The sequence below is a fragment of the Protomyctophum parallelum genome (genome assembly GCF_964188405.1).
Source record: "Protomyctophum parallelum genome assembly, chromosome: 3".
NCBI lineage: Eukaryota > Metazoa > Chordata > Actinopteri > Myctophiformes > Myctophidae > Protomyctophum > Protomyctophum parallelum.
Window position 1 is genome coordinate 23,044,018 of NC_139698.1, and position 27,433 is coordinate 23,071,450.

General features: G+C 43.9%; 1 protein-coding gene across 4 annotated transcripts in view; it reads left to right on the plus strand.

Moving 5' to 3' along the window:
- Window positions 1-508: 508 nt before the first annotated feature.
- Window positions 509-27,433, plus strand: part of creb5b (cAMP responsive element binding protein 5b) — a 117,669-nt gene continuing 90,744 nt past the window's right edge. For 3 of the 4 annotated variants that reach the window (XM_083761322.1, XM_083761320.1, XM_083761321.1), the window contains exons 1-4: window positions 509-642; window positions 11,454-11,534; window positions 16,188-16,281; window positions 21,515-21,639. In XM_083761322.1, the coding sequence (XP_083617448.1) occupies window positions 11,481-11,534; window positions 16,188-16,281; window positions 21,515-21,639 (273 nt within the window). In that variant the 5' untranslated portion in view covers window positions 509-642; window positions 11,454-11,480. The remainder of the gene's footprint in view (window positions 643-11,453; window positions 11,535-16,187; window positions 16,282-21,514; window positions 21,640-27,433) is intronic. The other variant, XM_083761323.1, reaches the window with a different exon arrangement.

The window sequence follows — 27,433 nt, forward strand, 5'->3', positions numbered from 1 at the left end:
AAACACATGTATTTATTTTTCTTTTCAATTCTTGTTGCAAGAGTGTATAAGACGTCCGTGTTTATAAAGCTTTAAATACATAATCTTGGATGAGCTGCAATTATAACGGCAGTCCTGCAACATGTTCTCGTGGGAAAACTGAAGGATTATATAAGGATAGTCAGGATTATATTATAGAAGCAGGCAGCAGCCATTGAGGTGAAATCGTGAATATGTTACAAAGTGGTGATATTTGAGAGAGAGAGCTAGAGAGAGAGAGAGAGAGAGAGAGAGAGAGAGAAAACTGGCAGGTTTTGCTAATTGGTCAATAGGGAAGCTGGGTCTACAATATGCAGCCACAGCCACACCCTCTCCCATCATGTCCAGCAGAGCTGGACGTGTGTGTGTGTGTGTGTGTGTGTGTGTGTGTGTGTGTGTGTGTGTGTGTGTTAAACCCCGCCTCGCTCTCTCTCTCTCCGCCCCTCCCTCCCTCCCTCCTCCAGAGTACGGCGGACCGCAATGATTTAGAAGTTCAGGAATCCCACGTGACGTCACCCGGAGGGGTGACGTTATGCTTCTCTAAATAGAACGTATTGTAATCTCTCCTCAGTCCAACGTGGTTTGCGCTCAGAGGCAACTTCAACATTTTTCTACACTTGTTTGGTAAGTTCAAAGCCATATAATATTCTACTACACACACCCCTGTGAGACCACATCGTGCAACATGCATGCATGTGCACTTGTAGATTGTTGTTGTTGAAGCGCGTGTTAGACTTTTGCCCCCCCGTTTCTTTTTTGTGTGTGGATGCAACAGCTTGTTGTAAAAACTCGCATAAATATGATAACAATAGCCTAAAAAAAAAAAAAAAAAAGAAAAACGCCAAGGGCTGCTGTGAGGTTGCATGCATGTGTGCGCTCGACTTTTCCATTTGCTCAAGTCCATTCATGCATGCTTTTTTTTTACAGGCTATATTAGATGACTTCTTCGAAACGCTGATCGCTCGCTCGCCTTTTATCGCCATAAATCTTAACAGTTATGATCATTGTCTGGTCATGTCGCTGCGGTCCGGTTCACTGTGCCTGCGCTGGGCTGCATCATGTGTCTCTGTCTAGTCTATAAGTTGAGCGGCTGTTCGTTCGTTGGTCAAGTGCTGTCCCTCCGTCTGCACGCATAGTCTGTCTGTCACCGTGTCACGCAGCGCCTGGCTGCAGGAATTTAACTCCAAAAAGTCAAGCGTCAAAATGAGGGAGAGAGAAAAAACAAAAACGTAAAAAAAAAGCGCGGTTTAATTAGCCGTAAATGATCACCACACGCGTGGATTTTGGACATCATGCGTCTCAAATTGGCCGAGAAAAAGCTCCGCGTTTCGCCTCCCCCCGTGCGTCATTGTTATCCATCCCTGTGACTGTCCTGTCCGGGCATGGCTGGCTGTCCCATCCGCGGATAGCCGGAGCCATGTCTGCTGTTATAAGGCTGCAATATAGCCTAATACGTGACCCGCTGCGGGGATGGATGGATGGATGGATCATGGATGGATGGATATGGCATGCGGTTTACACAATTACAAGCCATATATCAGCACGGCTTATATACAAAAACATAAAAATAAAAACATGTTGCTTGCTTCCCCCAGACGCGGTTTCTGTGAAATTGATGTTCTCCCCTTTTTCTCTTTCTTGGAAGAGAGGAATGTATAATACCCCCAAACATTACGTCATGATTCTGCAGGCCGGCCGGGTCGATATTTGATTAAGAGCGCACCGAGATGTTGAGCGTTCTTTTTCGGGGAGTTATATTTGTGCTGACGAGGCGCACTTATTGTGGCTGAAAAAGAGAGATGTTTTAGTGTTTTGGTAAAGCTGTCATGATGTTTAGCCATGTTATGATGTGACAGTGGGTACCATTCAGTTTGGTATATAGAGGCTATGACCACTTGTTTCAGCACACTCAATTCTATAGTGTTTATTAAATTTTTTGTCACTAATAAAATTGGTGTTGGTCATTCGTAATAGAGATCGATATCTGATGGTAATAAGTTCACTGGACTGATTAATAATAATTATAGTTCAACACTTACAAAAACATGTTATAAAGTCAATTAAAAATAATAATAATAATAATAATAATATAGAATAAGTTTGGATTAGAATAAGTTCGTACTTTCTTTTAGACAATATTTTACACAATTAATTTTAGGAATATGCATTTCACAGAAAGGTTGAGAAGAGTTTTCAAGAAGTCATTCATTATTCTTTGCAAAAAGTCTCATCGTATAAGAAAGAAATTTAAATCACCCAAAAAGGAATGGCTCAAATCAGAGGGACCGGTCCTGATATATTTGTAAACATTAGCTTCTTTATGTTTTTTCTTTCTTTTTAAAACAAATATGTTTTGGGCTTTTTAGACATTAGACTGACAGGGAATGGGGAGAGAGAGAGAGATGGGGAGTGACAGCAAAGGTCGTCAGGGATTCGGGATTCGAACCCGCGGCACGCTGTCAGGCTGGATTATCAGCCTATAAGGTGCCCAGACGTCTATATGCTATATATAACCGCCCGGGTCCAACATTGAATTGCTTTTTGTATATAATGCAGCTATAACTCCTCTGTGTTCATTTATGTTATTTACCATCGCTGTGACTTTAACCCATTTTCGACTGACGTCGATTAAAAAAAGGCTTCTAAATCCTAACATTTTTCTGAAAAACCCATGTTTCTATGTCAGTGGTGCTCAACCTTTTTCATGTCAAGGACCCCCAGAATTATCTATTGGGCCGCGGAACCCCATCTCAAAATATGTAGTTCCAGGGACCCCCCCTGAAGCCAATATTTTAGTAAAAAATGTTCACTCAGACATTTTCACAACTTTTCAAAAATAGCAGACCTACAAGCTCTTAGCACGCCACTCGGTGGCGCGCTATGAGCTTGTAGATCTGCTATTTTTCAATAGCTAAAGTATAGAACAGAATGCTTGAAACACCAAAAGGGTTCCCACCCAAAATGTGTTAACAAAATATGACAAGAGAATGTTTTTCTTGTCATTTCACAAACCTTCTTTTGGACAAGACAGAATATTCAGTGAGTCTGTATATAGTGTCGCTATAGCCGTGTCACATAGACTACAAAGTTTTAGGACGTTTTAGGATATAAATTTGACGTTTCCAGAAGTTAATGAATGTTCCACTCGAAGCTTCAGGTGGCGCCTGACTGTATACCTCTCTGCTTTTGTTTGCAATGTCTGGAATGTGATCCACAATCCATATTCATTTTAACGTTTTGTTTTGCGTGCGTGAGCTGGAAGAGACAGTGGCGATTTGAATCTTAACAGGTGCTCAAATGACATGCAGTCTCAAGGCTATACTATATCAATAATTCATGCGATAAGCAGGTCCACTTGGTCAGCGAATTGACTAAAACTTCGACTTGAAATGTCTGTTTTCATTTTGAGACGTCTTGAGGGTTTCTATATCTGTTTCCGAAGCTCTATTAAACCCTTTCTGGGCGGGAACCCCCTTTTGGTGTTTCAAGCATTGTGTTATACTTTAGCTATTGAAAAATAGCAGATCGTGCCGCGCTACGAGCTTGTAGGTCTGCTATTTTTTGAAAAATCGTGAAAATCTGATGCAAATCTTTGAATATATATATTCTTTCAGAGCAAACGTTTTTGTAACTCAAATCTTTGCTTCTGAGGGGTTCCCGGAATAACATATTTTAGCCAACATATTTGGGTCGATTGGGCCTCATTTCTGGGGTCCTTGACATGAAATGTGGAGCACCACTGATACAGAAACAAGACATTTATTAAAAATTTCGACGTCAGGCCTAAATGAGTTAATAGCAGTCTACGTCGAAACAGTACAATCTTTTCTCCTCCGTTGTAGGACAAGCTTGAAACTAACAGTATATACCTGGTTATCGATTGCCATATTGAGACTATTTAGTCCGAGTGGTGCCACATGTGACACTTATGAAAAGGGCTACTTTGTGTTTGTTGTGGATTCCGGGGGACGGGGTGACCTCGTGGCAGGGGTTGACAGCTAACCTCTCACAGCCCTGGATGACAGCAGTGTTGTCCATTTCGTCGACTAATACTAAGACGAAAAATGTTCGTCGACTACCCTTTCTCACTGACGAGAACTGAATGGAAACTACATGAAAACTAAGCTATGACGACTAACGCTGAGACTAATAGTATATTGACAATTTCGTCTGTAAATAAAAACTAGACTAAAATGTTAGGAAGGGACTATAGCGGACAAGAGATCCAGTATATAAAGTGAAAGTAGTGACACTTTACCACTTGGTTGCATGCTGAAAATAGCAGACCGCAACGCGTCGTGAGCTTGTAGATCTTGTAGATTTTCAGCAAGTGTAAAATCAGTCATTAGAAGGGCATCAAAGGCCCGCCGAAATACGTCTCAGTCGACCAAACCGACTGTAGATGTAGTCGACTAAAATCGTATGACATTTAGTCGACTAAAACTAGACTAAAACACTAAAATATTCCGGGTGACCAAAATGTAACCAAATGAAAACTATCCACGAGACTATACGACTAAAACTAAAAAAATAAAAACGTGCTGTCAAAATCCAACACACGCTGCGTGACGTGACATGCGTTCAGGTGGACGCGCGGCCCGTCTCAGCAGCACACATCGTGTATAGCAGATCTACAAGCTTGTAGGTCTGCTATTTAGAGGGGGAGAACGTTGGGGTCGGTTTGGCGCCCTCAGGGCCCGTGGTGATCCCACCTTGAACTCCAAACTCACGGGGCTGTTGTTGAAAGGTTCCCGGGCCGGAGGCGCACGCACGCATGCAGGCCTGCAGCGAACCAACGAGACCATTTGAGACGTTTGCCGCACAAGTTTGTGCTTGCTTGCTAACCCCGAATGCCTTTAAACCCTCCCCTCCCCTCCGCCGTTTGCGCACTCTCTCTCTCTCTCTCTCTCTCTCGTTACCATATTGTTTAAATTCTTAATATGTGGGGTCTACCTGGAGAATTCGTGTCCCCCCCCCCCTCCCCTCCTCCCCCCCTGAAACCAAACTCCCAGTCCCTAATCCTAACCCTCCCCGGCACCTCTCCGCTCGTCTCCTTTCACATCAGGACTTAGTTAATGTAAAATGTAACCAAATTTCCTCCGCTAAACTAAAACATCTATATCAAATGAGAGCCAAATGCCCGGGCGAAAAGGGAAAAGGGCGTTGAGCGCTGACAATTTGAAGTGTGAAAGCTTATTGGACAATTCAGCCTAGGCATACAGTAATGCGCAGGGGCCATGTTTTAATGTTTTATGCTTCATATGGTTTGGATTTCCTGCCTCGAAATGTGATGAGTTGATGTTGGGCCTATTTTAGAAGCAGGAAGATAAAAAAACAAAAGATATATATATACACATAATGTTTTACTTCTATTTTTGTATAAACCGTGACCTCAATCCTCATATTCTTATAATAGGAAACAATGCCTCCAAATTGTCTTTAACGGTCTTGTTTTATGATTTGAAATTGCTTTTGTGATTCGTCGGGACGCTCACTCTGTGAGTTATAGATTGTTGAAATGATGAAACAGTTGAGATTGATTCATCAATCATCGGTTATGCCATTGGAAAAATATCTCCGGCAACCTTTTGTGAAAGAAAAGCCCTCGACAAGCAGGCCAACATTTTTATCTCTACATGAGAAACTTCATCTCCTCCGTCTTATTGAGGTCAGAATGTTTTCACGGAGCCGAGAACAAGCGCCGCACAATGAACTTCCCTACTTTATTAAGCAGTTGATCCAAGTATTCACTTTTTACCCGAGGTCTATACTGCTACTTTTAGCTGTTTTAGAACATGGTAGTCATGTTGTTTATTTATTTAGCCCCTAACATGTATTTTCTATACTTTGAGCTTGTATTGTGTCCAAAACAGAGCAGGTGAGGGAGCGGGAGAGCGAGAGGGGTGGGGGGGGGGTGGTGGGGGGGGGGGGGGGGGTGCAGATGGATTAGCCCATTTTGACCTGAGATCAGATTCTGAAGATGTCCAGTTTTCTGAAAAAGCCATGTTTCTATGTCAGTCGTTCTTCGATCTTTCAAAAATAGCAGACCTACAAGCTCTTGTAGATCTGCTATTTTTCAATAGCTAAAGCATAACATGACGCTAACACCAAAAGGGGTTCTCGCCCAAAATGGATTAGAGTGAAAGAGAGAGAGAGAACCGGTCCCCCCCGTTGCTCTTTGACAGAGAGAGACCCTGTCCAGACCCTCGTCTGCCCCGCGCTGCAGCTATGAAGGTACAAGCCTGTTAGGAAAACAGCGCTGCTTAGCATAACACAATATTTGAATGTTTTGACTGTGCTGTGGAGGAAATAGTCTGTATAGCGGCGGAGGGCGAAAAAAACACGCGTGTGTAAATAATGTATGAAGGTATTCATGTCCAACACGTCATGTGTGGCTGCGCCTGCAGGGTTCTGGTGCGTTTAAGTACCTGTAAACGTGCCGGTCATGGCAGGCCGGAGAGCGCGGGGGCCACCTCGTCTGCGTTGTGTCTGTCACACACGTGTGTGTGTGTGTGTGTGTGTGTGTGTGTGTGTGTGTGTGTGTGTGTGTGTGTGTGTGTGTGTGGACTGTACGGTACTGTACCATCGTCACGGTAAACACACCACCAGCTCTAGTCACTGTGTGTGGAGAGAGAGAGAGAGAGAGAGAGCATGGCATGACATGGCGGCGTTGACCCTGTACGCCGTTATCCGTCCGTTGATCTAACAAACCTTTCGAAACGTCGTATATAAGCCAATTTGTATATATTATCGACAGCTGTGCGGTAGCAGTGAAAGATATCAGAGAATATACAATAAATCCAGAGGCGACTTTGCTTTACTGTAAATCGCTCTGGATTAACAGCAGTCTGCTAAAATGCCTAAATGTAATTGTACATGCAAAGGAAATAATGGGAGTTTTCATTCATGTACATTTGGCTCCTCGTTTGGCCCAGGGCGGCATTCATATTGTTCGCCCACCATGCTCGCTCGAGTGCACATAACTTGTGTTACTGTATGTCCAGTACTGTATGTACTGTATGTAACAGCCGTTAGCTTTTCATCCAGCATGTTCTTGTCGTCTTCACTCTAAGCTTGTCTGACCGTATATTTTGTGCCGTGTCTGTCTATAATATACTTGTGCCAATAATATTGGCCTGGGGGGTGGGGGGGGGGGGGGGGTAGCTTTGTGGTTGAGTGTCATAGTGTTGAGTGTGTAGTTTACCTTGCGGTTGGATGGTCAGCGATATGCCTCCATAAATCAGATACTCGCACACAGCAGCGAGTGACACGACTCACGACAGGCCTGCAGTCACCCCGGTGTCATATTAGAGACGTATATACGTACGTGGTCAGGAGCTCGTGTTGAGCAAAGAAGCACTGCACTGGAGCGCTCTCTCACAATTTACAAAACCAGTTTTAGTACCTCTTTTATTTAGCCGGAGATGTATACCATCTCGTCGCTGTGTTTAATAAAGCCATGTCTGTTTAGACATTTAACGGCTGAAAATGGTATACATTGGCAACTTTAATAACTAGCTAATGTCCCTGTAAAGGCTAAATGTATGTCGTTGTGTATCCACATATCTGTATTACGTCTCTAAAGTAGACATATTTATGAGAGCGCTGAGCATCTAATGTGCATATTTCCATAACCACACACACGTTGTTTTCATTTTCGCACCAAAGCCATGTGGTGTGTCAGACGTCCTGCGTTTGATTTTGAAACTAAAAGGAATAGGGAGTCAAAATATAGGGCCTGTTTTTTTTCATGAGTTTTTGTATTGGGTTTTTTTTCTTCTTTCGTTTGTCTTCCTGCCATCTGGATAGGGCACAGTGCCGGCTTTTTCTGGGTGGGATGAAAAAAAAATCATGCTTTTCTCTAAACTGTCTTAAGCCTGCTTAAGCCCAAAGGCCTTCTTTTGTGTTGTGTTGTGCATGTTGTTGTCTTGGATGAGTGCACGAGTGCAGGATTTCCTCGATGTTTTTAACCTTCTAAAACGCTGTTCGAAATCTGCCCTGGCTTTAGCTCGCATTTTATTGTATGTTCTGTTTGCAACAGAGGATTGGAATTTTTACTTTATTAAAAAAAAAAACATCTGTACTGTAGTAACTGTACCTACTACCTAAGAAAGCCGTAGCAAGTTTTGGGCGGGATCCCATTTTGGTGTTAGCATTATGTTATGCTTTAGCTATTGAAAAATAGCAGATCTACAAGCTCATAGCGTGCCACTTGGTGGCACGCTATGAGCTTGTAGATCTGCTATTTTTGAAAAATCGAAGAACGACTGACAATTTTAGAATCTGATCTCAGGTCAAAATGGGTTAAAAATGGCAGGTTACATTGGTCCATTTGAAGTAGAGTCGATCTATGCCAGATTTTAGACCACTGATTATATCGACGTTTTGACCGATGAACAATCAAACAAGTCAATATAAAATTCATACGTGACCTGAACTTTGTTTTATCTAAACCACACTAACCCTCTAACCCGATAATGTTCAAAAAGTTCTGACCTATACAAGCTTCGTCATGCTTTGAATGATGTGCTGTGAGCTTGTAGTTTTTAAACGTTTTCCAAAATGTCTGAAACATTTCATAATAGGGACTCCAGGTTGTACGTGGTACAAAAAAAAAAAGTCCGACACGTCAGCTGCATAATTGCAGATATAACGATGTGGTCCAAAAGGTCAAAGGAGGGGCTGATATTCAAAAGAGGGCTGATATTCAAAAGAGGGCTGATATTCAAAAGAGAGGGCTGATATTCAAAAGAGGGCTGATATTCAAAAGAGGGCTGATATTCAAAAGAGAGGGCTGATATTCAAAAGAGGGGCTGATATTCAAAAGAGGGCAGATATTCAAAAGAGGGCTGATATTCAAAAGAGGGCTGATATTCAAAAGAGGGCTGATATTCAAAAGAGGGCTGATATTCAAAAGAGAGGGCTGATATTCAAAAGAGGGCTGATATTCAAAAGAGGGCTGATATTCAAAAGAGGGGCTGATATTCAAAAGAGGGGCTGATATTCAAAAGAGGGGCTGATATTCAAAAGAGGGGCTGATATTCAAAAGAGGGCTGATATTCAAAAGAGGGCTGATATTCAAAAGAGGGGCTGATATTCAAAAGAGGGGCTGATATTCAAAAGAGGGGCTGATATTCAAAAGATGGCTGATATTCAAAAGAGGGGCTGATATTCAAAAGAGGGGCTGATATTCAAAAGAGGGGCTGATATTCAAAAGAGGGCTGATATTCAAAAGAGGGGCTGATATTCAAAAGAGGGGCTGATATTCAAAAGAGGGCTGATATTCAAAAGAGGGGCTGATATTCAAAAGAGGGCTGATATTCAAAAGAGGGGCTGATATTCAAAAGAGGGCTGGCTCTAATTTGAAGCAACGGATATATGCCCCAGGCTATTGCTGAAAAAAGGTAATTAGTGATTACTTACTTTACTTAAACACATTTGGGGGGTGGACGTTTGCAGGTAAATAAATAGGTTATTGCCATCTTATTTGCATCTTTTTGCGAGCCGTAAAACATTTCCATGTGTTCTCGAGGTTGCGATAAGTAGAAAGTATCTCTGCTGAATGATGAGTCTTTCCGACATGTGTTGCTCTCGCACCACTTCCCCTTTTCCCTCGTCTCTGGCCTCGAAGAATGAGCATTAGAATTATTGAATTGGACAAATGGATTAAACATTTAAATGAGTACAACATGTCTGGAACGTAGGAAGTGCACTCACATGAGAAGCAAAACAAAAAAGCTCCTTGATTATATCTGATTGGTCCGTTCTCCTTTCTGAAATTCAATGTGGCCCGCTGCTTTCGCCAAAGATTTGCTGAACTGTCTCTCACATTATATGGCTTATATAGCGGTGTGCAGAGGAGGTGTCCAATCTTGGCTGTCTCTTGGGAGTTTCTATTCCAAACCAAACGCTATACAGCAACGTTCTAAAATGCGTTCAGTGTCAATTTTACTCTGAGAGTGTAAAATGGACTCTGACGCTGACTTTTTACCACCCACACTTCTTCGACTGCGGTCGAAGGTTTGCTAATAAGTACAGTAAGGTCAGCCTGTGTAGTTGAAATCCTCCTCTGTATTACATACATGAACACATTTCTTATGTTTATTTGACAGATATATAATGTAGAGAGACAGGAAACGTACTCTGAGAGAGCGGGCGAGTGGCATGCAGCAAATGGTCCAGCGGCCTGCCGGGAATCGAACCGTTGGACGCCCTATAACCGTTTGGCCAAAGGGGTTGCCTCTACATGGAGTCAGATATACAGAGACGGGTTTACAGATAGACAGCGGATTAGAATAACTTTAACCACTCGACTCCTACAGTATATACTTTGTTGTATAACGAATAGTGGAAATTGATAACCTACCCGGTACACGTCGCATTGTTTTTGATGCATTGTAGATTGGCTATTTTTGCTATATGTGACCAAGGCTAAGTCATTGAATTTCATGTCATATGAAAGCAGGGAATCATAGCTTCAAATTGACATATTGGTTGTTCAGTTTGACCCACCAGTTTTGGAGATATTATGGCTTTATAGAGTAATGTCTTGCAGAGAAATGGCGAGTTGAGAAAACTTGGCTTGAAAGGTTGGTTCACTTCTGTGGACTCTAACATTACACCTACAGCTACATGTTTAAGCATTTATTTCATACTACGTATTTAGTATTTCAGACAGTATGTGAAGAGTTTGCCTGTGCTATTAACTCATTTTGGATGATTTTCTTTATTTAATTTTTTTTGACCTCTCCTGAACAGTTAGTCTTGCCGCCCTGACTGTCTCTGTATAAAAAGAGTCACATATTTTTTTAACTTTCGCCTAAAATAAAATAGTGACGCCAGGGTTAATGTGGCTGTAATTTAATATGCTAGGTGCTGACTTCATACGCAACGCAAGAATTCCCATCCCACATTATACCTGTGGAGGAGAACCGTGGGGCGTAGATCGCTCCGGACTCTTTACACGCGTGGAATAATGGGAACGGTGCAAACGAGATGCTCAGAAATGACGCAGGTTTAGTTGTCCTCTTCAACGAGCCTTTCCTGGGCCTTTCAAGGTCTGAAACCTTAACCTCCGCGTGTCATTTCCCCCTGTTGGACTCTGGATCGCCGCGGGGCGGGAATATCGTATGCTTTCTCTCTCTCTCTCTCTCTCTCTCTCTCTCTCTCTCTCTCTCTCCCCGTCCATCCGCCAAAAATAACCGCAAAGCTGCTATTTTCAGATGCCCCCACGGTCGGAAGTGGCGGCACCCATCTAGAATGACAGCATCAGTGGAGTGTGCGTGTGTGCGTGTGTGTGTGTGTGTGTGTGTGTGTGTGTGTGTGTGTGTGTGTGTGTGTGTGTGTGTGTTTCCTGGGTGCAAGGTGAAATGATGCCTCCTGCGGGGCTTTCCTGCCTCCTCTTTATGTGTGTTGTGTGTGTGTGTTGTGTGTAGTTCCATGAGGAGTCGGCTGCTGGAGTGATGAACGCAGAGCAGGAAAGGCCCTATGTGTGCAGCGCCCCGGGCTGTTCTCAGGTGAGTGTCGACCGCCACTCAATCACTTCTAAGTGATTTTTTTACTAGTTGACTTGTTGCCTATAGTTTACTAGTCGGCTAGTTGTTTGTGGCGATTACAAAAAAGGCTTCTAAATCCTGATGGTTTTCTGAAAAACCCATGTTTCTATATGTCAGTTGTGCTCAACCTTTTTCATGTCAAGGACCCCCAGAATTATCTCTATTGGGCCATGGACCCCCATCTCAAAATATGTTGTTCCAGGGACACCACCCCAGAAGCTAATATTTTAGTTAAAAATGTTCGCTCTGAAATATATATTCAAAGATTTGAACCACATTTCCACGACTTTTCAAAAATAGCAGACCTACAAGCTCGTAGTGCTATGAGCTTGAGCTATGAGCTATGAGCTTGTACATCTGCTATTTGTCAATAGCTAAAGTATAACGTAACGCTTAAAAAGGGGTTCCCGCCCAAAATGGGTTAACTAACTATTATGTAAAAGAAATAATATTTGTACATTTAAAAAATCAACTAGTACCAGCAAGGTCGACTAGTGGATTCACTAGTCGACTAGTTGAATAGTCGACTAGTTGCTTAAAGCCCTAGTGTCGACGCCTTGTAAAAGTGCACAAGAGTATTGAGTAAGCTCACAATGCGATGCATTGTGTGCTTGTAGATCAGCTATTTTGAAATGGCTGCATTATTAGGGGCTGACGTGGTGAGGTCTTGTAATAATAATCACAATCTACAAAGTAACTACAGCAGTAACTAAAGTTAGTCAAATAGTTGTAGTTTAGGGAAAGTACAATATTTGCCTTTGAGATGTACTGGAGTAGAAGTAATAATTGTACTTAAGTACAGTACTTCAGTAAATGTACATTGTTACTTTACACCCCTGCCATTAAACCACTTGAGCCGCCGACTGTAATGGTGGAGAACTGGACTTGAGTTACTCTTTCCGTCTCTGCGCCAAATCGCTTCGCCCAAAAAAATGTGTCGATCCACAATCTCATAATGTGGCGCGGTGATCTGACTCATGACATGCGAGTTATCGAGAAGCAGGGTTTTGGTTTTTGCTTGATTCTTGTTCAAATAGATTTGATAAAAGAAAAAAAGTCTATACAGTTATCGTTCATTACTAGTCTGGTATAATTGAGGAAAGGGTTTGACATAACGATGATATTGATTTGAAGTCATAATATTGCCCAGCCGTGTGTGTGTGTGTGTGTGTGTGTGTGTGTGTGTGTGTGTGTGTGTGTGTGTGTGTGCGCGTGCGTGCGTGTACACTGTATGTGAGGGAATGCATGTGCACGTGCACAAGAGTGTCATGCATGCGTGGGCGATTGTGTACAGTATGTGTGCATGCACATGCAATTCCGTGTGAGTATGCGTATGTCTGTGGCGTGTCCGTTACCGTGCGTGCGTGCGTGTGTGCGTGCGTGTGTGCTACTGTAACATGAAGAGCAGGCCTGCGGAGGTTGGTCACTGCCACACACACACACACACACACACACACACACACACATAAAGGCAGAAACAGAATAGCACAATGAGGACTTACAGAGAAACAGGACCTGTAAATAAAGGTCGTTGCTCCTCCGGGTCTCACCGTGGTTATGAAGTCAATACTGTACACGGTGGCGTGTCACGCTGGTGTAAAGATGCTCTCCGGAGACCGGGGGGAAAATAGTCTGATTTTAGCCCATTCAGGACCGGAAACCCCCTATGTTTCTATGTCAGTCGTTCTTCGACTTTTCAAAAAATAGCAGACCTTCAAGCTCGTAGCACGCCACTCGGTGGTGCGCTACGAGCTTGTAGATCTGCTATTATTCAATAGCTAAAGCATAGCATAATGCTAACACCAAAAAGGGGTTCCCGGCCCAAAATCGGTTAAATATCGTGAAAATGTGCAGGTGCAAATCTTTGAATATATATTCTTTCAGAGCGAACGTTTTTTTAAACTCATTTTTCTTTGCCTAAACATTTTTTCAGATGGGTGGTCGGCGGCCAAATACAGATAATAACTGGGGGTCCTTGACATGAAAAAGGTTGAGCACCACTGACACAGAAACATAGGTTTTTCAGGATCTTTTTTTTCTGAAAACATTTATTTTAGAATCGGCCTCGGGTCTAAATGGGTTAGAACATGGGTTCCATTGACGGTGCATAATAGGCCCACACACAGCATTCCACTTCCCCTTTGTGTTCGTGATTATAATGATTCCATCTTTGAAAACGGTGTGTTTTCAGGCACTTCTTTATTTGGATGGTATACAGTACAGTACAGTACAGTACAGTACAGTACAGTACAGTACAGTACAGTACAGTACAGTACAGTACAGTACAGTACAGTACAGTACAGTACAGTACAGTACAGTACAGTACAGTACAGTACAGTACAGTACAGTCAGACACGCCATAGAGGCGGAAGCATCAAAAGCGTCACCTGCGGACGTCTTGCTGATTGATTGATTGAAATATGTATTAACAGTTTGCAGAATTACAGTACATTTCAAGCACAAACTCAATACAAAGACTGTGAACTGTGAGTGGACGACCCAATTAAGCATTACACTTGTTTACAAGAGGGTCCACCTTGTTCAATTCATCAAAACATGTAGAGACGTACAAATAGACACTTCAAAGAACAGATGACACGATATATTGTTATATCCACGTCTGGTGGATGTGGATATAACGACTAATATACACAACTTATTAGTTTTAACAATGCCGTGAACAATATTCAAGGATTGTCTTCCTTTGGCCTGCTGCTGCCACAAGACAAAACAAACACAAACTAGTCTTTTCAGGCGTCGGCAGAATAAAGAAGGAACGTGGATTGTGGATTACAAAGAGAGCAGGGAATTGAGGACAGAGAGAGATATAACCTGCTTTCTGTGTTTTAGAGATTCCAACTCAGGAAATCACTGTGCTGCTACACTATCAACAGCTGGAGTTGTTTTCGTCGACTTAATACTAAGACGAAAAATGTTCGTCGACTACCTTTTTTCACTGACGAAAACTAAATGGAAACTAAGCTACGATGACTAAAACTAAGACTAAATATATTGACAATTTCGTCAACAAATAAAAACTAGACCAAAATGTTAGGAAGGGACTAGTGCACAGACAAGAGTATAAGTCATTTTACACTCGGTCGCATGCTGAACATAGCCGATCTACGCGCTGTGAGCTTGTGGATCTGCTATTTTCAGCGAGTGTAAAATCAGCCACTACGACGCAATCCAGGCCCGCTGAAATTCCTTTTTTGTCGACTAAATCAACTGTCGATTTAGTCGACTAAAATCTTATGGTATTTTGTCGACTAAAACTAGGTGACTAAAAATTTTACTAAGACTGAATGACAACTATTCAAGGGACTATAATATGACTAAAAGTTAAGTCAAAATTTGCTGCCAAAAACAACACTGAGTTGTACTGATCCCTCTCACTAGGTGGCAGCAGAGTGTAGGTAAGCCTTGCCAGGTCTATTTCTCTATATTTGGTCATTTCCACTTTCCCGGCCTGGAGGGGGCGCCATTGTTAACGCTGGGCTTATGTTAGCGTCGGCTCACGCTTTTAATACCTTTCGCCAGAAACGTTAACATGTCGGAATCCACGGACAGCACTCGTAGTTTCAGACATATACCGAGGCATAGAAGACCCTATACTTTGAATGGAGCTCTATGGGGGCCGTGCGCAAAAGTCCTGGTGCCGGGGGTGACGGGAGGCGTTGCCTAGCAAACCGGGGCCAATGTTAAAAGAATACGAATATTTTCATACTTATGAAAGAGTTACCATTTAATCCATTCAATCAGAGCGCTGCAGCGATTTGTAGCAGCGGAGCACATTTAGCGACGGACCGGATGTTATCCCGGAACATGTGGCTGAAGTAGCTTGATGTAGCCAAAACACTCTAGAGGCGATCGACAACAACGCGGGAGATATGATTAATTCTACCGCGACTATAGCGTCGGGACCGCGGTGGGGACGTCTAACGCATCATCTTTTCTTAGAATTGGACGGGATGATTTACTGTAGATCAAGAGCTATTAACGTTTTTAAGATTTTCGATCTCGTCGGCTAAAATGGAGGGGGGGAGGGGGGGACATTTTCGATGACGTCCCACTGTTTGCGCAATATCAAATGTTGAGCAATATGAAATGTTGCGCAACATCAAATGTTGCGCAACATTCAATGTTACAGACGCTCCCCGGGCCTGTGGGGCGATGCGATGCGGTTTTGATATCGATAATCTCCGTCCTATTAATTCATCATTCTCCGTCTATAGGGGCATCGCACGTAATTAATTAATAGGACGGAGACCTCCGTCTGGGGCCCTTAAAACCCATTTTGGGCGAGAACCCCTTTTGGTGTTAGCATTATGTTATGCTTTAGCTATTGAAAAATAGCAGATCTACAAGCTCATAGCGCGCCACTATGAGCTTGTAGGTCTGCTATTCTCAAAGAATCGTGAAAAGTGACATGAAAGTGTTTGAAAACAACTGAACGACATAGAAAAACATAGCTTTTTCAAGAAAACAGTCAGGATTTAGAAGGCATTTGTAGAATCGTTCCCAGGTAAAAAAAATGGGTTAAGAACCCCCCCCCCCCCCCCCGGTATATACACTGCAGGGACTTGAGTCTTTATATGTTCTTCTACTTAACAGCGATTCCCCACAGAAGACCATCTGATGATTCACCGACACAAGCATGAGATGACCCTGAAGTTCCCCTCCATAAAGAATGACAACATGCTATCAGGTTAGTTATATACGGGCGGGCGGGCTGGTCGATACGGTTCGGTTTGAGTGTGATCCTCCCCTCCCTCCATGCAGTCAGTAGGGCCCCCCCCCTCCCTGTCAGTTTAGGAGGTTTTACAGGTGTTTATGTCGAGGTGTCTGAGTCACACCATCAGCTCCGTCTTAGTCTAAAAGGGGGAGAGAAGTTTACGGAACGTCTGTAGGTTGGTTTGTGTACAGTCCTATAAATCTTAACGGGGTGACATTTGACATGTGAGTCAACAAGCGTGTAAGCCCTTAATTTGTCGAGCACCCCCGCCCCCCCCAGACATGCATACTTACACATGCAACCACACACTATACACACACACGCACGCACACGCACACACACTCCCGCTTGTGTCTCTAAAACTAGCAGAGGCGGTTCCAAGCACGCCTGTTGTTGTTGTTCACCTGACGCGCGAGAGGCGAGACTTCTGCACACCTAAGCAAGAACACAAAAGCGACGGTGACGTGCGAGGCGAGCGCCAGAAATTATACCCCCTCTGTTTTTGAAGATGAATGCCTTGTCAGAGATAACATTCTTTTTTTTCTTTTTTCTTTTTTTTTCTTCCTGCGACGACCGACGTCGGTCGGGGGCCATGTGCGCTCGCTCAACTTCCCCTCATCATCATCATCATCATCATCATCACCACCGGAGCCAGTCATTAGTCATGGCAGTGGTGACAGAGAGAGAGAGAGAGAGAGAGAGAGGGTATATAAGGCAGAAAGTGGATGGATTAGCGGCTCTTCCTCCCCCTCCCCTCCCCCCCCCCCACCCCTGCACGCTAGCGTTGGCAGCGAGGTGTCTCTCGGGAGTTAACCCATTCGGACCTGAGGGCGTGCGTCGTCTGTGTCGCCTCATAGCTTTTATAACTGCTTATTTTAAACTTTTTAGCTGTTGAAAAAAATAGCTGATCTCACAAGCTCGTAGCGCGGCACTCGGTGCCGCGCTACGAGCTTGTTAGATCAGCTATTTTGTTGAAAAAGAAGTTTGAAAAAAAAAAAGTGTCGCAAATCTTTGAATATATATATTCTTTCACAGAGCACTCTTTTTTTAACTCCTCGTGGTACTGTATCTTTGCTCCTGAGGGGAACGCCCTGGAACAACGTATTTTCAGATAGCCAAATACATTTTTGGGGTCCTTGGCATGAAATAGTTTGAGCAACCGCTGACATAAAGAAACGTCGTTTTTTTTTTCAGAGTTCTTTTTTTCTTCAGATTTAGAAGGCATTTAGTAGAATCTGGTCGTTTAATCAAGGAGACAGACAGTGTTGATCTACGGCTCCCCATGCAGACACACCACCACCACCACCGCCACGTATAGATTGTGTACGACCAGCAGCACAACACCGTACCGTTAAGTGTCACCCTCAAGGTCCGAGCCATAACTCCCCCCGCGCTTTGGTTTAGCTCACCCAGAGACACTTTACAGAGAGCTTCTTCTAGATAGGCTGCTGCGCTGCTTCTGTTCCTATAGTCTCACCCAATGCTTGCTGAGATTGCGTCTTCTTGTATTATTTACAGAGCCGTCGGATCAGGTTTTCTAGGCCGAGTTGTACCGTACAGCACTCGGATGTCGTGAGTTACACAGCTCTGGGGCTGCTTCTCCTATTAACCCTATTAAGTCTTCTAAATTCTGACAGTTTTCTTGAAATACCTCATGTTTCTGTATCGGCGGTGCTCAATATTTCAGTGAAGGACTCCAAAAATGATATGTAATTGGCCACCGATCGACCCCCATCTGAAAATATGTTATTCCAGGATACCCCTCAGAAGCAAAGATTTGAGTTAAAAACGTTGGCTCTGAAAGATATTTAAAAAAATAGCAGACCTACAAGCTCGTAGCCACTCAGTGGCACGCTATGAGCTTGTAGATCTGCTATTTTTCAATAGCTAAATTATAACATAACGTTTAAAACACCAAAAGGGGTTTCCCTCCAAGAATGGGTTAAGAGGCCTTGCTTGGAGGACAGGATCACACTAGTGTCAGAGTTACTTTTTCATCTATCGGGACTAGCTGGGAAATACATACATGTCGCCAAAAAGAGATTTTGCCCTTACCCCTATAGTACAAATAGCCGATCTACAAGCTAACAACGTGTCGATGTAGATTGGCTAGTTGAACTATTTTTAAATGTTTTAAAATAGTAAAAAAATTGCAAATAAGTTTAGGGATAAGGGGTAAGGGGTGGCGCAAGATGGGACCCTCTATATTTTATGCTATATGCCCTTTTTTGCCTTTTAGCTGTGTATTTGGTCTAACGTTGTCATTTGCATCGAGTTATTAACCCATTTTGGGGCGGGAACCCCTTTTGGTGTTTTAAACATTATGTTATAATTTAGCTATTGAAAAATAGCAGATCTACAAGCTCATAGCTTGCAGGTCTGCTATTTTTGAAAAATCGTAAAAATGTGGCGCAAATCTTTGACAAAATATTCTTTCAAAGTGAATGTTTTTAACATGAACCCAAACTGATAGCTGACAATTCTTCACTATAGAGTCTTGTGTTGAGATAAACTCTCATCCTCTCGGCGGTAGAAGAACTGAAGAGTTATGGAGGCTAAAAAACTGTACTTTGTGGAGCCACACAGGTCACGATGAGCGACGCTCTAGTCAATCCCCAGTCTAGCCAGAATGGATAAACAAGTCTGTTGAAGTATGCTTTTAGCCTTTTAAAACAGGCTTGATCCTAAAATCACCTTCGACTGTCTGAAACCTGATCTGTACTCAATACCCCCCCCCCCCCCAAGAGCACTGCGGTTTGACAGAGCCGAACAAACGAGAGCCTCTCTCTCCGTAGGTGGGATCTGGACTTTGTTATGTGCAAATGGCTCTTGTCAAAAGCCTCTAGTGTCTTTATCTGACGGCGTGGCGCGATGGTCGTGCTTTGTCTCTCTGGTGCAAGATACTACACCGACAATGTAATCCCCAAACTCAGCCCTCGCCACTTACTAACCATAACTTGAGTCTGTTGTGTATATCCCGTTCGTATTTTGTAGGCATTTTTTTCGTATGGATTTCCTGTGACACTTAGATGTGTAGATATGAAATATATACGTGCCTTTGACATGACTGCAATACTGCATCATTTTTTATCTCCCCCAGTTTTGCGTATACCGCTCTATCCTTTGTGCTCTCATAAGAGCATGGAGAGAATCAATCTTTATTGCCACGTCACATTACAATTATACATTATATTATAACATTATAAGGTGGGTGGAATTCTTAATTGTGCAGGCTCGTCATTGCAGTTAAAAACTGCTCTTGTCAACAAATTGTAGCCCAAGACTGTTGTTAAATTCTGCAGGGGTTATATAAAGAAAACTGTGGGTTCACAGTAAAAATATAATTTCACCGCCACGGTTCTACAGAGACATGTTGTCAATACCGTCACATTTACAATACGAAATTAGACAATTAGCCCTTCGCTAAGTCCCTCCCCAAACCGTCATTGTCCAATAGGCACGTAAGCAACGGTTACTAAGAGAGGAGACCTAATTGGCTTAAATACGAGGAAATGAGGGAGAAACAGTACCAACTCGATCAACTTTAACGACCCGCCGACAGGAGTTTTCATGTAATGCATGCGGTAAGACTATACGTGATTAGTATTATTGTCATCACCTGTGTGGGTCAGTTGTGTATAACTTAAGTTAAGCTGTGTACGCTGTGTTCTTCAACAACACAGCCATGAAAAATAACACTGACAGCAGATGAGGTGATGGAAGCTCGCCCAGCATAGCAACGGTTGCTTGTAACTATTTAGGTTTGGCATTGGACAATCGCTTTTTTTGGGGTGGGGTTTATAGCGAAAGGGCTAATTCAATTAGGTCAGAATGATCTTTTATTCATCCGGCTCCCCGGCCTATAGTTCGGGATGATAGTTTAACGCTATACGCGGCTTCTCCTGAGATATAGAAAGATGAGAGGTCCAGAGATGGGTGGCCAAACAAATTCTTGATGTGTGAACAGCTATCACATAGCAGCAAACAGCCTCAAGTTTGGATCCCGTCCCAGGCCCATGCAGTCGGGGGATTAGCAGAGACATGGGGAGCTTAAACCACCACACGATCCCTTGACATGTACAGTCGGGTGTTCTGTTTGTGTGAGTTGAATCTGTACATCACGTGTGTCATTGTTTGTGTGTGCCTCGTCCTCCACATGGTAGACAGCCGTGCCCCCTGGCTGGCTGTCCTTAATTATTCCGTCTGCTGCCGCCTGGAATCACAGGAAAACTTGGAAAGGGATTTTTGGACGCAATTAAACGTCCAGGCGGGCCTCGAGACGTGAAGTTATTAGATAGGTCACAAAGATCGAGGTCACTGTGACCTCATATTAACGCGTTCATTAACCCATTTGGACCTTGCAGACCTGCAGATGCTACGAAACGTCTTCTAAATCCTGAGAATCTTCGGGGAAAAAACTATGTTTCTATGTCAGTGGTTCTCAAACTATTTCATGTCAAGGAGCCCCAAAATTATATGTAATTGGCCGCCGACCCCCATCTGAAAATATGTTGTTCCAGGGACCCCCCCAGAAGCAAAGATTTGAGTTAAAAACGGTCACTGTGAAAGTGTATATATTCAAATTTATATTAATATTTTTAATTTATGCCACATTTTCGTGATTTTTGAAAAATAGCAAATCTACAAGTTTGTAGCGCGGCACTCGGTGCTTGCTATAAGCTTGTAGATCTGCTATTTTTCAATAGCTAAAGTATAACATAAGTTCGTTTCCTATATTTCAAAAGAAAATAAATCGACCATAACTCAACATTCAAAATAATTTCATGAATAAATATAAATAAAGAAAATCAAATAAATTCCATACATAACTTTTAAGAAGTCGTAACCCTAACCCTCAGTAAACCCCGGCTCTGTATTTTCACTATAGTTTGGGTCGCGCAGGGAGACATAAAAATTCTCTGTTGGCGCTCGTGCTAAAAAGCACGGAAACCACCGCCGTAATGAGTCTGGACAGACTACGAATATGGTTGGCAGAGAGAGCAAGACCATCAACCGTAAAACGCTGCATTTCATACTTATGTTGTTTGTCACGTTGGTCGGAGGCGCTTTGTATTTCTGACATATTGGAAACTGTATAAGGGAGCTCCTTCTAAAAACAGATCCTGTATCTGAACAGGATCTCTACCCTGTGTAAATAAATAAAAAGGTTCTTATAATAAAGCTCCCGTTCCGTGCCATATTCCAGACCACCAGACGCCCACCCCGACGCGCTTCCTGAAGAACTGCGAGGAGGTGGGCCTCTTCAGCGAGCTGGACTGCTCCATCGAACAGGAGTTCCGCAAGGCCCAGGAGGCGGAGGACAGCAAACAGGTGAGGCTCGTTAACCCCAAATCACCCCCAGGTGATTGTTGTTAACCCATTTAGGCCTGACCTCAAAATAAAAAAATCTTCTAAATCCTCCAGTTTTCTGAAATAAATGTTTTCACGATTTAAAAAAAATAGCAGACCTATACAAGCTCGTAGCGCGCCACTCGGTGGCGCGCTATGAGCTTGTAGATCTGCCATTTTTCAATAGCTAAATTATAACATAATGTTTAATACACCAAAAGGGGTTCCCGCCCAAAATGGGTCAACCCCAAAGCCACCACAGTGACCACACCAATGGGTCGGGTCCAGTGTTTTGTTTTCGTCCACTATAAAACCGAGACGAAAAATGTTCGCCGACTACCTTTTTCTCACTGGTGAAAACTAAATGGAAACTAAATGAAAACTAAGCTATTATATGATGACGAAGAACTAAATATACTGACAATTTCGTCAACAAATACAAACTAGACTAAAATGTCAGGAAGGGACTAGTGGACAAGAGATCCAGTATAAGTCATTCATCATGACACTTGTTTGCATGCTGAAAATAGACGATTTGTGGGCTTGTAGATCGGCTATTTTCAGCAAGTGAAAAAATCTGTCACTACGACTTTGCTTCTTTGCTTCTGGGGGGGGGGGGGGGGTCCTTGGAACAACATATTTTCAGATGGGGATCGGCGGCCAATTACATAATATTTGGGGTCCTTGACATGAAATAGTTTGAGAACCACTATTTATTCATTTAGCGAATGCAAAGGGTTAGGGCCAAGCGGTTGCCTCCTGGTCTGCTGTATGGAGGGTGATTAATTAATCCTCCTTCCAGTCTTTGGAGAGGACACACTTCTATGATGTGTTCCATAGTTTGCTCCTCACCACACACACACACACACACAGTGGGCTTGGGCTATACTGCCCCGTTTGTGAAGGCTGGCCAAGCAGGGGCCAGAACCACTGACACAGAAACATGAGGTTTTTCAGTAAACTGTCATGATTTGGAAGACATTTTGTAGAATGTGGTCTGGGGGTCTAAATGGGTTAACCCATTCTGGGCGGGGTTCCCTATTTGTACCTTACCCCCTCAGGCCGGGAACCCATATTTGGGTTCTGTACAGTATGTACAGTATTCAAAAATGTAAAAATTTTGATTCTGCTATATCAATATTTGAAGTTTTTCAGAAACCTTAGGTCAGGATTTAGAGGCGTTTTTAGAATCGGCCTTAGGCCTGAATGGGTTAAGGTCAACCACACCAATGCAACTCAATATGGGTCCCGTCTTTATTTGTTTGACGAAAGCGTCAATATATGTAATCGTCATATCTCGGTTTTCGTTTATAGTCTATATTTAGTTGCCCGTGAAATGTAGTTTGTCAGTGAAAAACAAAAGGAGGTCGACGGTATAGTTTCTCGTCGTAGTTTCAGTCGACGAAAATGAACACCAGTGAAGATGAGAGGAGACGAGAGAGAGGCCTGGGGGAACCCCCCCCCCCACACACACACACACACACACACACACACACACACAGTCACACACACACACACACACACATACACACACACACCTCCGTGCACTCGCCACAGCTGTTCGTTATAGGTCGGATGCACAGGTGTCGACCGGGGTAGTCCTTTTATCTAGCCTGATGATCATCAACATCGTTATCATCATCATCATTACCAGTCACCCTTGGCTCACACATTCTTAACCCTAACCGCGACTCTCGCACTGCTGAACACACACACACACACACACGCACACACACATTTTGCGAAAGCACTCGCACAGGTACACACTCACACACCACACACCTGTGGCTCTAAAAAACCCCAAGATAACCTCAGGTATGTACGTATATATACACAACGTTGTCTCTTGCCAAAATCGTGGGCTTTTATTTTTTCCCCCCTATACTCTCTCACAGACGACACAGTCATAGTATCTTGCGGCCAGCCAGCCAGCCAGCAGCCCTCCCGGCACGATGCCACACACCGCGCTCCCACTAGTGTGTGTGTGTGTGTGTGTGTGTGTGGACTCCGTCGGGGCTTTTCTTTTTTGACAGTCGTGCGAGAGAAAGTGAGAGATATATAGCCATAAGAATAAGATAGAGAGACAGAGACAGACAGAGAGAGAGAGAGAGAGATGGTGCAGCTGGCAGGTATAGTGTGGTGTGGGGTGTTGCTGGGGGTTTATAGACGGAGAGGGAGATCAAGTTCTGTACCTGTCTGTCCTCTGCTGCACTTCAAACACCTTCTCCCCAATCATCTCTCGGGTTTCCCTACAACCCCCATCCCCCCCCCCCCCCCCTCTCTCCCAACGGACAAACGCATTTCGTCAGCCCGAGAGAGAGAGAGAGAGAGAGAGAGAGAGAGAGAGAGAGCCATATGCAGCGCTTGTGACAGCAAAGCGAACGCACTGTGCCAGACGGGCCACACACACACACACACACACACACACACACTGTGTGCGGCGGTACAGTGTGATTTTTGGCAGCAAATTTTTATTTTCAGTCGAGTCATATAGTCTTTTGAATGAAATGTCATTTAGTTTTAGTCACATTTTAGTCATCTGAAATGCCTTCGCGTTAGGCTAGTTTTAGTCCACTAAATGTCACGTGATTTTAGTCGACTAAATCTACAGTTGTAAAACTGCGTTTTTGCGGGCCTTGATGCCGTCGTAATTACTGATTTTACACCTGCTGAAAATATCCGATCTACAAGATGTAGAAGATTGTAGATGACTTATACTGGATCTCCTAACATTTTAGTCTAGTTTTTAGTGTTGACAAAATTGTGTGTTATTATGGGTCCATCTCGGCCGTCGGAGCTCCTGTGTGTTACCTGCCGTAACCTGGGCAGCACCAGCCAAGCTCCACCGCAAGGCAGACTGCTTATCTTATGTCTGTGTGTGTGTACGACGCACATTCGCGCGCACGTGTGTGTGTGTGTGTGTGTGTGTGTGTGCGTGCGTGCGCGCTGCAGCAGCGTTGTTGCTTGCTGTATTGTCTGTCTCTGGGCAGGTTGGCGCTAAAGCCTGTCTACGGTCGGGTCAGCCGCTGTCTAGCCCTCTGTGGTTTATGATGGGAGGCTGTCTGCTGAGTCAGCGACGAGGGCCAGTCTCAGCAAGACTCTGGAGAGACTGGAGAGAGAGAGAGAGAGACACACACACAGAGAGAGAGAGAGAGAGAGACAGAGAGAGAGAGAGAGAGAGAGAGAGAGAGAGAGAGAGAGAGAGAGAGAGAGAGAGAGAAAAGGAACAGGATTTGTTGTAAGTTCAAGGACGCTGCAGTCATTGCATTAACAGAAATGTGCTGACATGACACGGTGCGAGCCCCCTCTTGTCAGTGAAACAAGTGTTTGTTCAGTCATGTATAATAATGCTGCTCGCTTTTTTTATTGGCTTAATTGTGACATAAAATTTCTAAATTTGACAGTTTGGTGATTACATTTAAAAGAAAAGAAATACATTTACAGATTTCTAACACAATGTGATGAACAAACAAACCTGTCCTGCTGTGGGCAAAGCTTCTAACAGGCTTGCACTTGTCCTGCGACGGCGTAGGCAGAGCACTACAGATTCACAGTGTTTGCGTTGAGGAGGACGTCGTTGACGGAGAAGTTCAGAGGAGGTCAGAGCAGGGAGCCGCGTTGTGTCTTTGTAGATGTGGAGATAGCATACCATGGGGTGCCGAGAGAGAGAGGAGGAACCGAGGGTTGTATGAGGAAGTCTGGACTCTGGAGGAGTGACAGAGGTTGGCGACTGTGGCTCAGGAGATAGAGCAGGGCGTCCAATGATCCATGGGTCGGCGGTTCGAATCCCGGCTCCTCCTGTCTACATGTCGAAGTGACGGCAAGACACTGAACCCCAAATTGTGCTGGTTGGTACCTTGCATGGCTTCCGCCGCAATCGGTGTATGAATGGGTGAATCTATGTAAAGTGCCTTGGATAAAGGCGCTATATAAATGCACCATTTACCATTTACCATTTTAGTAGTGCTGCAGGACTTGTAAGGAAGTTGTAAGACCAGTGGTGACTGTGAGGTGTGCTATGTGTAAGACAGTGGTGAGGTGTGCTATGGGAGTGACAGAGGAGTTCAAGGTGGAAGTAGGCTCTGCGTCAAGGATCAGCAGCGAACCGCTGAACCGCCCTGGCACCACCCTCCCAAGGAGACAGTGGTCTAACGCTCAACAGGTTTACGGCTGGACATCATGGCCCCTGCTTGGCCAGCCTTCACAAACGGGGCAGTATAGCCCAAGCCCACTGTGTGTGTGTGTGTGTGTGTGTGTGTGTGTGTGTGTGTGTGTGTGTGTGTGTGTGTGTGGTGAGCAACAAACCATGGAGCACATCCTTGAAGTTTGTCCTCTCCAAAGACTGGATGGAAGGGAGGATTAGTCACCCTCCATACAGCAGACCAGGAAGCAAACCGCTTGGCTTAAGGACTTTGCATTCACTGAATAAACTGAGGCGCTTCTTGTTTTGCCATGGTTGATGGACAGGCTTTGACAGACGAGGTTTTAGACAGGAATCCGTTTTGCAGATGACATTGTGATCCGTTCTGTAGTGAGAGCAGGTTGAGGAAAATGTAGAGAGGTGGAGCTATGCTCCACCTCTCTACCTGGAAAGGAATGAAGGTTGGCCGCAGCAAGACAGAATACATGTGTGTGTGTGTGTGTGTGTGTGTGTGTGTGTGTGTGTGTGTGTGTGTGTGTGTGTGTGTGTGTGTGTGTGTGTGTGTGTGTGTGCGTGTGCGTGTGCGTGCGCGTGCGCGTGCGTGCGTGCGTGCGGAACCCAAGTGGAACAGTGAGGTTACAGGGAGTAGACGTGAAGAAGGTAGAGGACTTTTAAGTACTTATAGGGTCAACATTTCAGAGCAATGGAGAGTGTGGAAAAGAGGTGACGAAATGAGTGCAATCAGGTTGGAATGGGTGACAGGTGTGATGATGTGTGATAGGAAAGTATCAGCGAGAATGTATACAAGATGGTGGTGAGAACAGCTATGTTGTGTGGTCTAGAGACAGACAGCTATGTTGTGTGGTTTAGAGACAGACAGCTATGTTGTATGGTTTAGAGACAGACAGCTGTGTTGTATGGTTTATATACAGACAGCTATGTTGTGTGGTTTAGAGACAGACAGCTATGTTGTATGGTTTATATACAGACAGCTATGTTGTGTGGTTTAGAGACAGACAGCTATGTTGTATGGTTTAGAGACAGACAGCTATGTTGTATGGTTTAGAGACAGACAGCTATGTTGTATGGTTTAGAGACAGACAGCTATGTTGTATGGTTTAGAGACAGACAGCTATGTTGTATGGTTTAGAGACAGACAGCTATGTTGTGTGGTTTAGAGACAGACAGCTATGTTGTATGGTTTAGAGACAGACAGCTACGTATGTTGTATGGTTTAGAGACAGACAGCTATGTTGTGTGGTTTAGAGACAGACAGCTATGTTGTGTGGTTTAGAGACAGACAGCTATGTTGTATGGTTTAGAGACAGACAGCTACGTATGTTGTATGGTTTAGAGACAGACAGCTATGTTGTGTGGTTTAGAGACAGACAGCTATGTTGTGTGGTTTAGAGACAGACAGCTATGTTGTGTGGTTTAGAGACAGACAGCTATGTTGTATGGTTTAGAGCCAGACAGCTATGTTGTATGGTTTAGAGACAGTCGCACTGAGGAAAAGACAGAGCTGGAGGTAGCAGAGACTAAAATGTTGAGGTTCTCTCTGGGAGTAACAAGGACGGATAGGACCAGGAACGATTACATCAGAGGGACGAGCGCGACGTCAGATGTTTTGGCGAT